The sequence below is a fragment of the Orcinus orca genome, chromosome 2 (genome assembly GCF_937001465.1).
Source record: "Orcinus orca chromosome 2, mOrcOrc1.1, whole genome shotgun sequence".
NCBI classification, from domain to species: Eukaryota; Metazoa; Chordata; class Mammalia; order Artiodactyla; family Delphinidae; genus Orcinus; species Orcinus orca.
The window spans coordinates 192,221,824-192,235,430 of NC_064560.1; the positions used below are offsets into that span (position 1 = coordinate 192,221,824).

A 13,607-nucleotide genomic window follows, 5' to 3' on the forward strand; every position below is an offset into this window, starting at 1 on the left:
TTTGTTTCTAAGGTCTCCCTTAAAATGGAAATACATATCCTTTTGCCAACATACCTAACAAAATAGTCGGTATTTTTTTTTTTTTCAACCAGCTTAAAAAGAAATCACTGTCGCTCTTCTCTGAGTCGATCTGTGGACCAAATACTTATAACACCAAATACAGGGCTGATTTACACTGATGAATGAAATGGTCACAGTCCCTCAAACTTTCTAATTTGGCAGTGATGACCTTCATAGAAATGTGGCCCAGGAGGGGACAGCGCTAGGCAAAGAGAAACATGGATTCCTCATGTATTTTGGCTTTAGTCCAAGTCTTATAATGAAAAAACCACACACTCTTTCTCAACGCACTTCCCTAAGCACACACACAACTTGCAGCAATGGTCATGCCCTTGCGTCCACGGCCAAACTTACGCAAAGTACCAAATACCCCAAAGGAATACTTCATTCTCCTCTGCACGTAGTAAGAGAGTTCCAGCTGTGCATGAAAAGAAGTGCGTTATTTCTTTTAGATTTACCCCAGCACTCTGTACCACTGGAAGCACGGCTCTAGGGAAAGCGATGCCTCCATCCACTGCTAAGCATCTCCATTCCCAACACTCATGTCCCTGGGCAGGCCGCTGACCACAGTTCTGCATAAAAGGCCACTGAGCTTCGGCACTGCAAGGCCAAGAGAGTTCCCACCCCATCCTGTCAGGAAAGAGCACATACTCCCGAGCTCATCTCCCTTTCTGCCTGCACCTCTGTATTAACCCAGAACGCTTGTCCCCTCAGACGGGTCCTCCACTAAGAAACAGAAAAGAGCTACAGGACGGGCTCACGTTACATGGGTGCAGAAGGTTAACAGTTAGTGTTGCCATTACAGCTATTTTGGAAATATCCACATTCAAAAACTCAGCACACAGGATAAATGGTTCCACACCTGACCTAAGCGATTCCATATGGTTCTTCTGAAGTCATACAACATAGTATAAATTCCTAATAGAAAATTGCATTTTTAAGTCAAACCATTCTTTTTTTTTTCCCCAGTAAGTACATGAAACAGGCTAATATCAAAGCCCTGGAAGAAACCTTGAAGGGCCATCTAGAATATCTTCCTGCCTCCAAATCAGTAAAACACTTGTGTGTCTAGGTTAGTTTGAGAGTCTGCTCTATAGTTTAAGTACTTAAAAAGTTCAAAATCAGAAACTTCTTTAATATGTTCCAAGATCCGTTTAGTTATTATAAACTTATGATGTCAGTAACAGAAAACAGTGCTACATGCAAACAGCATGCCCCCAAATCTAAAATATGAAATTAATTATCTTAGAAATAATATATACTTCCAAATTTTAGTTTATGTAAATTAGCAGCAATTTGAACATAACAGAGGTTTAAAAAAATGCATTTCAAGTTACTCCTAATTAGGTATACAATGTATTTTAATTTGCCTAAAAAAATAAATCTGGTAGACTTCAACTAGCTGAGAAACAGAAGCACTACAAGTACATCTATTTCTCCTTAATCAGACTCTCACCAGTATGCCGGGAAGAGAAGAAACAATGTGCACATTAATAATAAAAAAAAAGTCTCTTATAAGCAATAGCTGAATTCCATATACCTACGCTGACAATGTTTAAAGAGAAAAATTTCTCTATCAGATAAATTTAAGAAATCCCTGCAAAGTTACGGGCTTCCAGAGAAACAAAACAAGGTCTACTGTTGTCAGGGAGCTTGTTACTGAGTAACACACACTGCCTAGAGATCTCACAGTACCACAGAATTGCTGGGACAGAGTCTTATTTGTTTCTTTTAATTTTATACTGAGTTTATGTGAGTTGTTCCACAAGCAAGCTGTTTGATAAAGAATGCTGTTCTCTAGTGCACAGAGTTTCTCAAACAATCTATAGCAAAGAACCGGTTATTTTTTTCCTAATTTCAAACTCACCCGAAACCAAAATTTTTGTAAAATTCCACGAAAATTAACTACTAAGAAAATGTAACTTTAAAAGCATTAAAATTCAATGGCCAATTGTATAACATTCAGCAGACATAAAAAACTAAGAGTTTATGAATATAACTGTATGACATTCAGAGGACATAACTTACTCTTAACACTAAGAGTTTATGCTTACCCTCAATCTCTGTATCTCACTCAACGCAGCTGGCACAGACCCACAGGTCACAGTGCATGTGTGTGTGCACACAGCCGCCCCAAGTACAATGTCAGGTGGTAAGACTGCCATTTCTATATACAGTGTCTCTTATTAACAACCCAGTAAGAGAGGGAGGTATTATTACTATTTTATAGATGAAGATGCTGAGACTTTAAAAAGGTAAATAACTTGCACAAAACATACACCTATAAAGTGAGTAGAAATAAAAGGAACCAGGGCTCCTTGGAGAAGTGGCTGATCCTATGCAAGAAAAATACAAGATGAGCCTGGAACATCTTGCAGTGCCAGAAAGTAAGGAAGTGTTCAAAAAACAAAAGGATGAGGGCATGTCAAAGGGACACAGGAGCTAACCTCAAACAGCCCCCAACGGCCCAGGGTGGAACAACTTATACAAAAAAAAAAAAAAAAAAAAACTAGTATCAGATTATAACCGAAGTATAAAATAAACAAACATGAGTTCATAATGATAAAAGAACACGATTCAACAAATATAAACAGATAAATAGGATAAAAGAGACACACTTTCCTTACAGAAGAATTTCTGTAACATACATATATAAGCCCCTCTCCAGGAATGAAACTGAATCCCTCCCTCCCCAGAATAAACTAGATTTGGTGACTTGCTTCCAAAGAATTAAGTAAGAAAAGAGAAAAACAATAACTTTACCGTGGAGAAAACTGGCAAACGCAATCATAATCACATGATGAAGTCTAACATCACCAGTGATGCTCTGTGTTAATACCATGAATCCCTCTGAGACGAAGTGACCAGAAGGGCACTTCACGTCTGTAGTATTCTTCCAAATCCTAAAACCCAGTCTAATCCTGAGAAAAACATCAGACAAATTCAAACTGAGAGGCCTTCTACAAAATATCTGATCAGTACTCCTTAAGAGTATCAAAGTCATCAAAAACAAGGAAAGAAGACGCTGTAACACACCAAAGGAAATTAGGGAAATATAACAACTAAATGAACTCTGGTACACCTTGGATTAAAAAGAGGACATTAATAGGGATTTCCCTGGTGGTCCAGTGGGTAAGACTCTGCGCTCCCAATGCAGGGGCCTGGGTTCAATCCCTGGTCAGGGAACTAGATCCCACATGCATGCCGCAACTAAAGATCCTGCATGCCGCAACAAAGATCCCGTGTGCCGCAGCTAAGACCCAGTGCAGCCAAAACAAATAAATAAATATATATATATATTTTTTTTTTTTAAAAAAAGAGGACATTAATGGAAAAACTGGTGAAAGTCACACAATACTAGTAAATTACACACTGAAAAGAGCTCTAGACTTGGAGAGTGGAAACCACTTTCTGCCACTTCGTACTTGCATTACTTTAGGAGGTCACAAACTGAGTGTTATTTTCCTCATCTATGATATAGTAAAAACATCTACCTTCTTCCCTCATGGACTGTTCTGAAATTTTAAAAAATATATAAAGGTAAATTATAAATGATAAGGCCCTAAACACAAAAGGCAAAAGAAAAACTATAAACAGAAGACTGTACACATACTACATTATATATAGAAGTAGCTGTGATTTATTTTTTTAATTAGGAGAATAGAAAACTGCCTGTGTATTACAATAGCTTGTACTCCCATTAAACTGTTCACTGAAGAAGGGTTTTTCCTCCCATTAAACTGATGGAAGGAAAGAATCTGGATTTCAGGAAGTTTTTCTAAGCTTATTAAAAAGCTTACCGGGACAAGACCTCTATTGTATATTTAATTAGCTGCCCATAAAGCCAAGCCTCAAACCGCTCCTGATTCATCATCCAACACTGAATTCCAGCCACATTTTATGAAAGTTGATCACAACTAATCTGATCCTCAGAGTCAACAGGAAGTAACACTGACTTCTGATAAACCTTTTCAGGCTAATATTCCTGCCGTGAAAGCGAGTACATCTCTACACTTAAAAACGCATGCAGAAAAGCGGGGAAAGGAAGAAAATGAACCCCAACTTCTCTCCAAGCCCCAGAAAATTTATTTAATTCTTAAACCATCCTGTATAGGGGCAGGGAGTACGTCTATAACTCGGCTTACAACTGTGCCAACGCTAAACTTTTCTGACCCCCAAAATGCCTTTCCCCCATTCTAAGAAACAACCCGAACAGATACGCACTCCCTGGACTGTCTCCTGGCAGCCTTCCCACTGGAAAGCACTGGTTTTTAGTGTTCTGTCATACCCAAGGGCATTATGATTACACAAAGAACTGAAAACTAGGAGGCAGAATATCAGGATTCTAGAGTTGTCTCTGCCACTGACTGGCAATTTAACTCAGAGCAAATCACTTTTCCTCCTGAGGCCTTTCTCTTTTTTATAAAAGTAAGTGGCTTGGATTAGATAGTCAGTGAAGTCCCTTTCCAACCTTAAACTTCTGATTCCAATGTAATTCCCTACCTGAAGTTACTTTACCTCCTATTCATCACAAGGATCAGGCCCAATGACTATGAAAATTACCAGACCGAAAACCGCCAGATGACTTCCCCAGAGTCCAATTTCTCGTTATTCAAGTAAGTTCTCGAGGCCCCCAAACAGTCAGAGCAGTTTGAAAAAAAAAAAAAAAAAAAATCCCAAATTATCTCAGGAAACAAAGCTTAATTTCTCCTCAGAGATCAATACTTGCAGAAAAGGCTCTTAGGGATCAACTTTGGCCAATTAATGGATCTTGTAGAAAAGTAGATTGAAGTGCAAAATAAGGACCCTTTTTGGCCCTTGTAAACAGTAGAGCATCCATCCACAAGTCAAAAGAACCATACAGTAAGTGACCATTTGACACAAATCTGAAGTGTAGCTCCTCAGCTGGCTGGGTCTATATTCAGGAAAAATACACTTCTATTGAAGAAGGGAGTAGGGTGGGAATTCACAACCTAATTGGCATTCGCTGTCACCTTTGCCAATATCCTCTGAATTCCTCCCTAACATTTTTATTTTCCTCTGATTCAGAAAATTTTAGTATGTAGTCTATGAACCAATCCAAATTTCAAATCCAGCTGCTGAAAACTTTTCACTGCAAACGTGCCAACTTGAATCGACATTTGGTAAGGAAAAAAGCTAACACAGAAAAATTAGCCACAGTAACACCCTGATAAAATTTATCTTTAAGATTTACCTGAAGGAGAAAGCTTGGTGTGAAATGCTCAACACAATGCCTAACACATCATAGTCACAGGTTAGTAAATATCTAACTGAATCTAACAATTAATATAAAACAAGGAATGCTTTACTGTAATGTAACAATTTTTCTACACTTGCACTCTATTTTAATGGATTAGAAAAGATTAGCACCCTTTAGGGGAAAAACCCTCAGTCATATCAAATCTAGCCTTCGGGGAAAGCTACTGTATATATAAACATCCTGTCAATCCCAGTAGAGCGTAACACATGAGTTACGGGGATGGTGCCAAAAGTACAGGACACTTGCATCAAAGCCTTCTGGCAGCTCTTAAAGCTATTACGACATATCACTTCACAAAACAAAGAGCTGCCTGTTCTACTATGGGAAAAATGTTAATCTTAGAGATTTACCTGTTTAAGACAACTGCTGTATATCTTCTTTCCACAAAAATAATTCCACACAAAATATTGGTAAATGGAGAAGGAAAATTTGTCTCTGGCTTTTCTTTTTCTTCAATTTCTTCATCCTCCTCATCATCCTCAGAATCACTCCAAGACACGTAATTATCCTGATTCCTATTATTATACCACTCAACGCTTTCAAACTGCTGTCGCTCATACGGTTTATATTTGCGTAAGATTTCAAGCAGTTTTATTACTTTCGGAGTTACAAATTTCAGGTCAAGTGAGGCAGGTGAGAAGTGCTCTTCACATAGTGCATGGATTTTCCTTAGGAAAGTGTCTGTAAACAATAGAAATTTCCTGTGCAGCTCCTCTTGTTCGTGTTTGATATATTTCTGTAGTTCTCTTACCATCATTCCAGCTACTTTATCTGCACACCAGGGTCCCAGAACTACCAATACCGCACGACAGTCTGAGAGTATCTACAAAACAATGTAAAGGCCCAAATGCTAAACAATAATCATGTAGTTATTTTCATATGGAGTTTAACTGGGATTTAAGTTGTCTTTAGTCTGCCCCTTCAAAATAAATTTACCCCTCTAATATAAACACTGAGGTTAATTCCCCAAGGTTAGGGGGAAGGGCCAATGGTCTTTTCAAGCTCTACTTTTTCATATATATGCCCAGAACCATCCTTTTGTTTTCCCCAGCGAAAATAATCAAATAAGAGAAATTAAAAGATGCAACTGTATACAGTTAATAAAGCAATTTTAGAACTGTGATTAGTTCAAAGTACAACTGAGTCATTTACTTCTAGGTAAATATGCAAAGAACTATGTAGCAGAATATACATATACATGTACATGCAAATGCAACAGAGTATGTAATTTTATTCTAGGTATCAAAGAAAAACAAAACAATTTTCCTTGAACTTTATCTATGCCCAGAGTGCCACATCTTACAAGCCGAGCTCAGAGCAGAATGTAAATCCTTATTAAAGCTAAAAACTGAGGGACTGCCAGTTCTGCAGGCAAGTAAAAGACACACTGGGTTGAACATGGACTTAATGAGAAGACAAGTGTTGAGCAGAGCCTGGGCACTGCTGCTCCAGAAGAAAACCAGCAGGAGAGAATTAAGACTTAGATTCAGTACAGTGCTACCGTTCCCAACTGGCTGCAAAGTCCTGGGACAATGGTTCTCAAGTTTTAATGGCATCGGGATAACTGAAGGGCTTGTCAAATCTCAGACTGCTGGACCCCACCCACAGAGCTTCAAATTCAGCAGGTCAAGGGTGGGGCCTGTCATCTGCATGTCTAAAAAGTTCCAGAGGGAAGCTGCTCATCTAGGGCCCACACTTTGAAGGCCACCGTCCTAAGGAATTGCTTCTCAAAGCTGCACTGTTCAGGGATGACGAGCTCATATCCAGTCACATACAAAGAAAGAGCCGAAGAATTCATTCAGCCCGGGGGTTTGATCAGGAACTAATTCATCTGACCAAGAAAAAAAAAAAAAAAACTGGACTCACTTCTTATACTTAAATAATCATGACATCTCCTTAAACCAGGGAGGTCTATATTTAATAATATAACTGTCTGTCGGGTAATAGTACACTCAACCCAATGCGATACATTCAACAAAAAATGTCCAGAGATAAGAAGGTAAGGCCTTAAACTAAAATGTATATAAAACAGCCTCATTAGAAGAATATTCATTTCAACATTAAAAATAAATAGAAGCCTTTTATTATACTCCCCATACTTACTTTGTATACGCTTACCTGTTTAGAAATTAAAGTAGAATCTCTTTCTTTTGAATGTACAGATATGTTACAGTCATTGATAAAATTAAGTGCTTCTTCTAATTCCATCAGCAGTCTTTCATAAAGCCCACTTCTGTCAGTAAATGGTCCACAGTCTACCACAATCTCACATGGCTGAGAAGTATATCTTTAATATCAGAAACAAAAGTTGTCAACACACAATACACAAATTCACTCCAGCATTACAATCCATTATGTATCTAAACCAAAAAAGAAACTTCCTATTTTCATTTGGAGTAACAAGCAGGCTCACAACAAGCATTCCTAAAGTGGTGCTCCTTCTATCCGTACTGTGATTGCCTGTTAGGTCTCAATATGAATTTTGTTACTGCATTATTATCCCAGGTTTTTCATTTGGTTTTTTAGGTTTAGCCTTTCATCTTTTGCCCCCTTAGGCATCATCCAGAATGAGAAACAATGTTAGTCAAAATACTCAAGAAACTCAATAATGATGATTTCTCAGAAGCAGAAATACGGAAGGGGGAGGGGAGAAGATCATAGAGAGGAAGTGTTACCATTAAATTTATCCATTTCCACACTATTTGAAAACGTTTAGCATTTGCAAATGTCAATTTTATTTTTAATGTGTTTTTAACATATCTTCATAAGGAAACCTCCCCCAAATTTCAGTCAATTACATTATCATTCACGTAATTGGATCTTTCATGACTTTCATAATACGACAACCAGAACAACACACAAAATCCTAAAAGCACATATAATAATTAATTAAGGAAAAGAAACACAATAAAGACATATTTAAATACTACAGTTTTCATTATTCCCAAAGAGAATTTTTAAGAGTCACATTTTGAGAATTAGGTAATGCCAGACTCAATAGATTACTTACCAGTTTTACCCAAACACTCTAATACCACTGCTTCTCCTAAAGACTTCAAGTAGTACAGGCCTACCAATCTAATTCAGGTCAGATAAAAGCAAAAGTACAGCCTTTCACTTCTACATCACAGACTGTCTTAGCTCAGGAAAATCAGAAAACAGCATGTCCTTAAGGCCATGAGATTTGTATTTCACCTTACATTTGGATTCGTAAGTTTTATGAATCTACAAGTTACCTTTTCACCTCACTCCACAAAGAGAACTCTTTCCAAAATCCTACTAAATGACAGGTACACCACAAGGTGTTTTCCATGCCATCAAAGAATCCCTTGAAACCACTAATGCCATTTTACAGGCTCAGGAACAATAAATGACTCACTTGAAGTCACATGGCTTACAATTTAATTAGTGGAGCCAGTACTCAAAACCCATGTGTGACTTAACTTCATAACCTGAGAAATAAGTCATCTCTATCATAACTGTTCTAAGAACCACCGCTTGGTAATCTTTAACCTTGTTAAAGGCTATATCTAATAAGGGTATTTTAATATGAATTGAATTAGTTATATTTATTTAAAAACCTCATTTATATAGGCTCACTTCCACCAACTTAGATCAAAAAGGCTGTTTGTGTCTGCACGTTTTAATGAAACTCGAAACAGCAACCCCTTCGAAAAGAGACAAACCTCAAAGTCATAAACATCTTCTCAGAAATTTACACCCACTTTCAAAACTAGAGGGTGTTTCCTATTATTTTAAAGCAGGTTGTAAAATATTGAATCCTGTAAATAAATAAATGCTCTTTCAAAGCATCATGTGGGACACGTGGGTCAAAACAACAAAGTGTCCACACTTGCAGAAAAGGACGCCGATTTCCTGAGTTCCCCAGTCCTCGTCAACACCAGCAAATAGGATGGGCCCGCGCTTATGAGGCATTTCCTCTTAAGGCAGAAACACCTCCGTTACTCTCTGTGGAAATAACGTCAGATTCTTGCATTCGAAGATGACTATCCTGATAAGGAATTCTTAGTCTTGCTCTTTCCTTTTAATAGCCATTTGTTCTCTTAGAGACTATCTGCAAAGCACTGAGACTGAAGGCCTAAAACTGTCATAGCAGGTCTCATTAAAGCCAAGTCAATACGAAGTGCATACCTGTCTAAGACCACCAAGTCAGTTGCAGTTTCAGCATTACTCTTAAGAATTTTCTCCAGTTTCTGAATCTTTTCTTCCAATTCCTCTGGATCACATTTCCCATTTAAAATGGAAGCAGTTAGTCCCAAAATACGAGGACATGATGGACAATTTTCACAGAGCTAACAAAACAAAAGATACTGACAGTAAGGGATTCATTTTGCAAGGCCCTAACCAAAGAGACAGCATCCTAATAAAACATGTCAAGAAGACCTAACAAATACTAAAATTATCACTTATAGAATTACTGTAGCTTGTTTAAAAGATCAGTTTATCAAAAAGGAACATTTAAATATGCTATGATGGATTATGAATTCACTTATGATAGATCATATAATTTATTGATTTATATTATGTTTAAATTTTTATTATAGATTTAGAACTTGTTATAAATTTATTACAGTTTAATATTATAGGTTATAGATTTAAATGAACATTAATTTAATATTCATTCATTCATTCCTACACTGGAACCAAGTTCCCCAAACTGGTAACTAATACTGCTTTTGATCTATAAAAACATTGCTTATACTCAGTAATTTGACCTGCATTATTAAGACTGATAAAATCTAAAAACTTACCTTCATAATTTCTCGGTAGGGGTGGTCTAGGATTGCAAGATGACACTCATCGAACACCAAAAGGTTAATGTCTGATAGTGATAAGTAACCATTTTTCAAAACATTCAAGGCGACATAGCAAGTCATAACGAGAACCTAAAATAAAGCTGCTATCAGTATACAACACATGCCATTCACCTGCCTGGACACACTTCTATGAAATCAGATTATGAAACCACTGTATTTTAGGTGAAGATTAAGACACTCATCAGTAAAAATTAAAACCCAAATCCTCAACGTATGGAAGCTCGTACTTGAGAACCAAGGTGTAAAATTAGGAAAACGCGGAAAGAGACAAGAAAGAAAATTTTGATAATGGAGATCATGTTTTTATGATAAATCTACTAAATCTACTTCAGGTTTTTAGGTTCCTAGAGCCATAATTTTGACTGATAAGACCTATCAGTTTTATCACAGTTTTTCCCCATCAAACTGACAAGGTTTTCTGGAAGCAGACAGGGGCTTATCATTCTGTGGATTTTAAGTGCTTTACTAATGAGGGCTTTACCCCAATATGTAAGACATACTAGCAAACTGGGGACTGCTTAGGTTAGTTAGGAAGCATCTCTTAACCACTTCAGATCCAACACACGAAAGGCCCTCAACACAAGCTGGCTACATGGAAACGTCTACGAGGAAGTCTTCCATCAAAGACGCTAAGATCTCAACCAAGAAACGTCTCCAGTTTCAAGACATTTAACTCAAGAATAAACTTTGTGAAAGCAAGTTATCTGCAAGATGGAAATAGGTCATAGGAATTTGTGTTTTTCAAGCAAGTAAATCATACTGTAAAAGCTGTTTCTTTTCTATCGCATAAGAGCAATACATGTCAGTAATTTACCTGGCTTTAGGATGAGATTATAGTAAGAAAACACATGAGGGCTAGCTTCTAGGCTGACAAAGTACAGAAAAGTAGAGTTTTCAAACCTAATTCAGACAACCAAGGCTACAGATCATCTTATAAACCAAGGACTTGTACAGATTTATTAAGTGAAAATTCTCTACAAGTCTTACCTGGTGCTTAGTAAACTCTTGGTTCCATTTCTCTTTTGTCCAAGATGCACTTACTTCCAGGTTTGAGTATTCCCCAACCTTGAGATCTGAGTGAGTTCTGACAGCTGACACTTGTTGAGCAACCTGGTTTGCTGATTACAAATATAATATTCCGTGTAAATATGAGAACTCTTCCCTAAATGGCTCTCTGGACTACTAACAGTTAAACAGTTAAGGAAATCCTTATTATTATATATTACACCTGACCACCAATTTTTTAGATAGCCAATTTAAAATCATATTTTCACAGTAATCTCCAAAACACACTTATTAGACTCACCACCCCACCCTCTGTCATTCACTTCAGAGAGCCTTATACCACCTTCCTTCTTTAAAGGTGATTTTTCCCCAATCTAAGAATATAATTTCTAGGTTGGAATGGCAACTACTCCAGATCCACCCTTCCTGTTTTCTTCAATAAAATCAGACTGTATCACCAAGAAATAAGACAGACTAATATGTATTTAAAGCACATGAGAACATCACATGCTGAGACAATCTAAAAAAAAAAAAGAAGAGGAGTGACATGGTTATATTAGTACCCGAGCAGTTTATGTTCACATTTTATACTTTTTAGTTTAATATCTAATCCCAAACACATAAAACCCAGTACTTTAAACTCTTACTGAATATCTAACTTTTAAGTTAAGCATCTAACTTTCTTTCTACAACTGGTATAGCAAGATCATAAATCAAAGTTACCTATTTCATAATCAAGCACCTTTTGATACACTGTGTGAAGCTAAAACATCAAAAACAAAAATAACTACTTAGATCAGATTATATTCCGAAAGTAATCCTTCAAAAAAAATGCAGAATCGGAATTAAATGCAATTACGTTTTAGAAAAAAGCTGAAGTTTAACACCTATGAAGTAAGATGACTAACATTTAAGAGAAATACTATAAAGTTAAGAAATAAGACAGAATGATATTTCTGCTTCAACAAACATTATTCATCAACCTCTCTATACTTTCAAGAGTTTAACTTAATACCCACAGAAAAAATCTCCTTAACCATAAAATCTCATCCAGTTTTCCTCCACACAATTTGATAAAATAATTTTTTATTACCAGAGTTGACCAAGAACACCGTCCTTTTGCCATTTCTGTTGAAGTCTCCCCTGATCTGATAGGACAGCTCTTTAGTGAGTAGTACTGCAATAAACGTCTTCCCTGAGCCAGTGTTTAAACAGACTATGGTATTATGATCCAGAGCTGCTTCAAGCAGTTCAACCTAGAAATACAGTGGGAAAAAGAGATTATACACTTCTTATCTAAGTACAGAATTTACAAAATTGGATTTGTTTTAATTCAGAAAATTTCACTGTTTTCTAAAATCTTCCTCCAACAAATCTGCCCCTTCAAAAAGCATACGTTCTACATCTTTATATAAGAATAATAATCAGAGGCATTAAAATACCGGTTACACATAGCTGTGCTGTGTAAATGTGTTGAAATGGCATTTACAATTTCTTTAAGAATTATTTTCACAGGGACAGAAAACTTCTCTAGAATAATATGAACTGAAATGACTATAACCATGGTTCTTCTGCCAGGCCAAGGTTGTTCAAACCAATCTCAATTCCTACCCAGATCATGAGGACAGACACACCCAAATAGATACTAAGGAACAGTGAAGTTTTCACAGGGGAAAAAAAAAAAAAAGAAAAAGAAATTTCACCAATAAAACTATCAAATCAATTACCCAGCAGATGTTAGAAAAGAAAAGGACTATTAAGAAAAAAAGTATCTGGAATGAGAAAATTAATCAGAAGAGGAAAGCTTGAAAAGGTAAAGGAGTTTTATATAAGTTGTGTCAACTGTATGCTAATTTATTCCATTTTAGTGAAAATGCTCCAGTATTAGTGTTCTCATTAGTACCTGATATTTTCTTGGCGTATAAATGTTATCATGAATTGCTTCTTGTTGCCATGGCAGTCCAAAGAAAGGACCCATTGGTGAGGAAGCAGGGGTCATGAGCTGCAGGCCTGCCATGCTGAGGGGTTGCAAAGCAGGGCTTTTCATTCATCCAGTGTTTCTTTCATTGCATTTTTGTTCTAGCACAGCTTACTACAAAAGGGAAAAAGAATACCATTACACAACCATGCAGGGTTAAAAACAAAAGAAAGCACGGAAACAAGAGGAACATCAGAATATCATTCCTATGGGCCTTTTCAAACTCTTCATGATTGTTTTAGCTTTTTCGTGATCTAAGAGGATCGTTTTAAAAGTCAAGCATTCTGTACTCGCCAACCCAGCAATTCTACACCTAGAAACCTGTCTAAAAGAATTAGGCGGCTGCACAAAGAGGTAAACACATGAATATTTATTGCTGCATTATTACTTAAGAACAAGAAATAACCTTAAAATGAATTAATCAAAAATTAGCTAAGTAAATTAT

General features: G+C 36.7%; 1 protein-coding gene across 1 annotated transcript in view; it reads right to left on the reverse strand.

The window, feature by feature from the left end:
• Window positions 1-13,250, reverse strand: part of DICER1 (dicer 1, ribonuclease III) — a 44,106-nt gene extending 30,856 nt beyond the window's left edge. Inside the window, 8 exon segments of the mRNA XM_004262372.3 lie at window positions 5,692-6,164; window positions 7,460-7,628; window positions 9,494-9,654; window positions 10,114-10,248; window positions 11,167-11,297; window positions 12,278-12,440; window positions 13,088-13,207; window positions 13,209-13,250. Of these exon segments, the coding sequence (XP_004262420.2) occupies window positions 5,692-6,164; window positions 7,460-7,628; window positions 9,494-9,654; window positions 10,114-10,248; window positions 11,167-11,297; window positions 12,278-12,440; window positions 13,088-13,207; window positions 13,209-13,235 (1,379 nt within the window). The 5' untranslated portion in view covers window positions 13,236-13,250.
• Window positions 13,251-13,607: the final 357 nt, after the last annotated feature.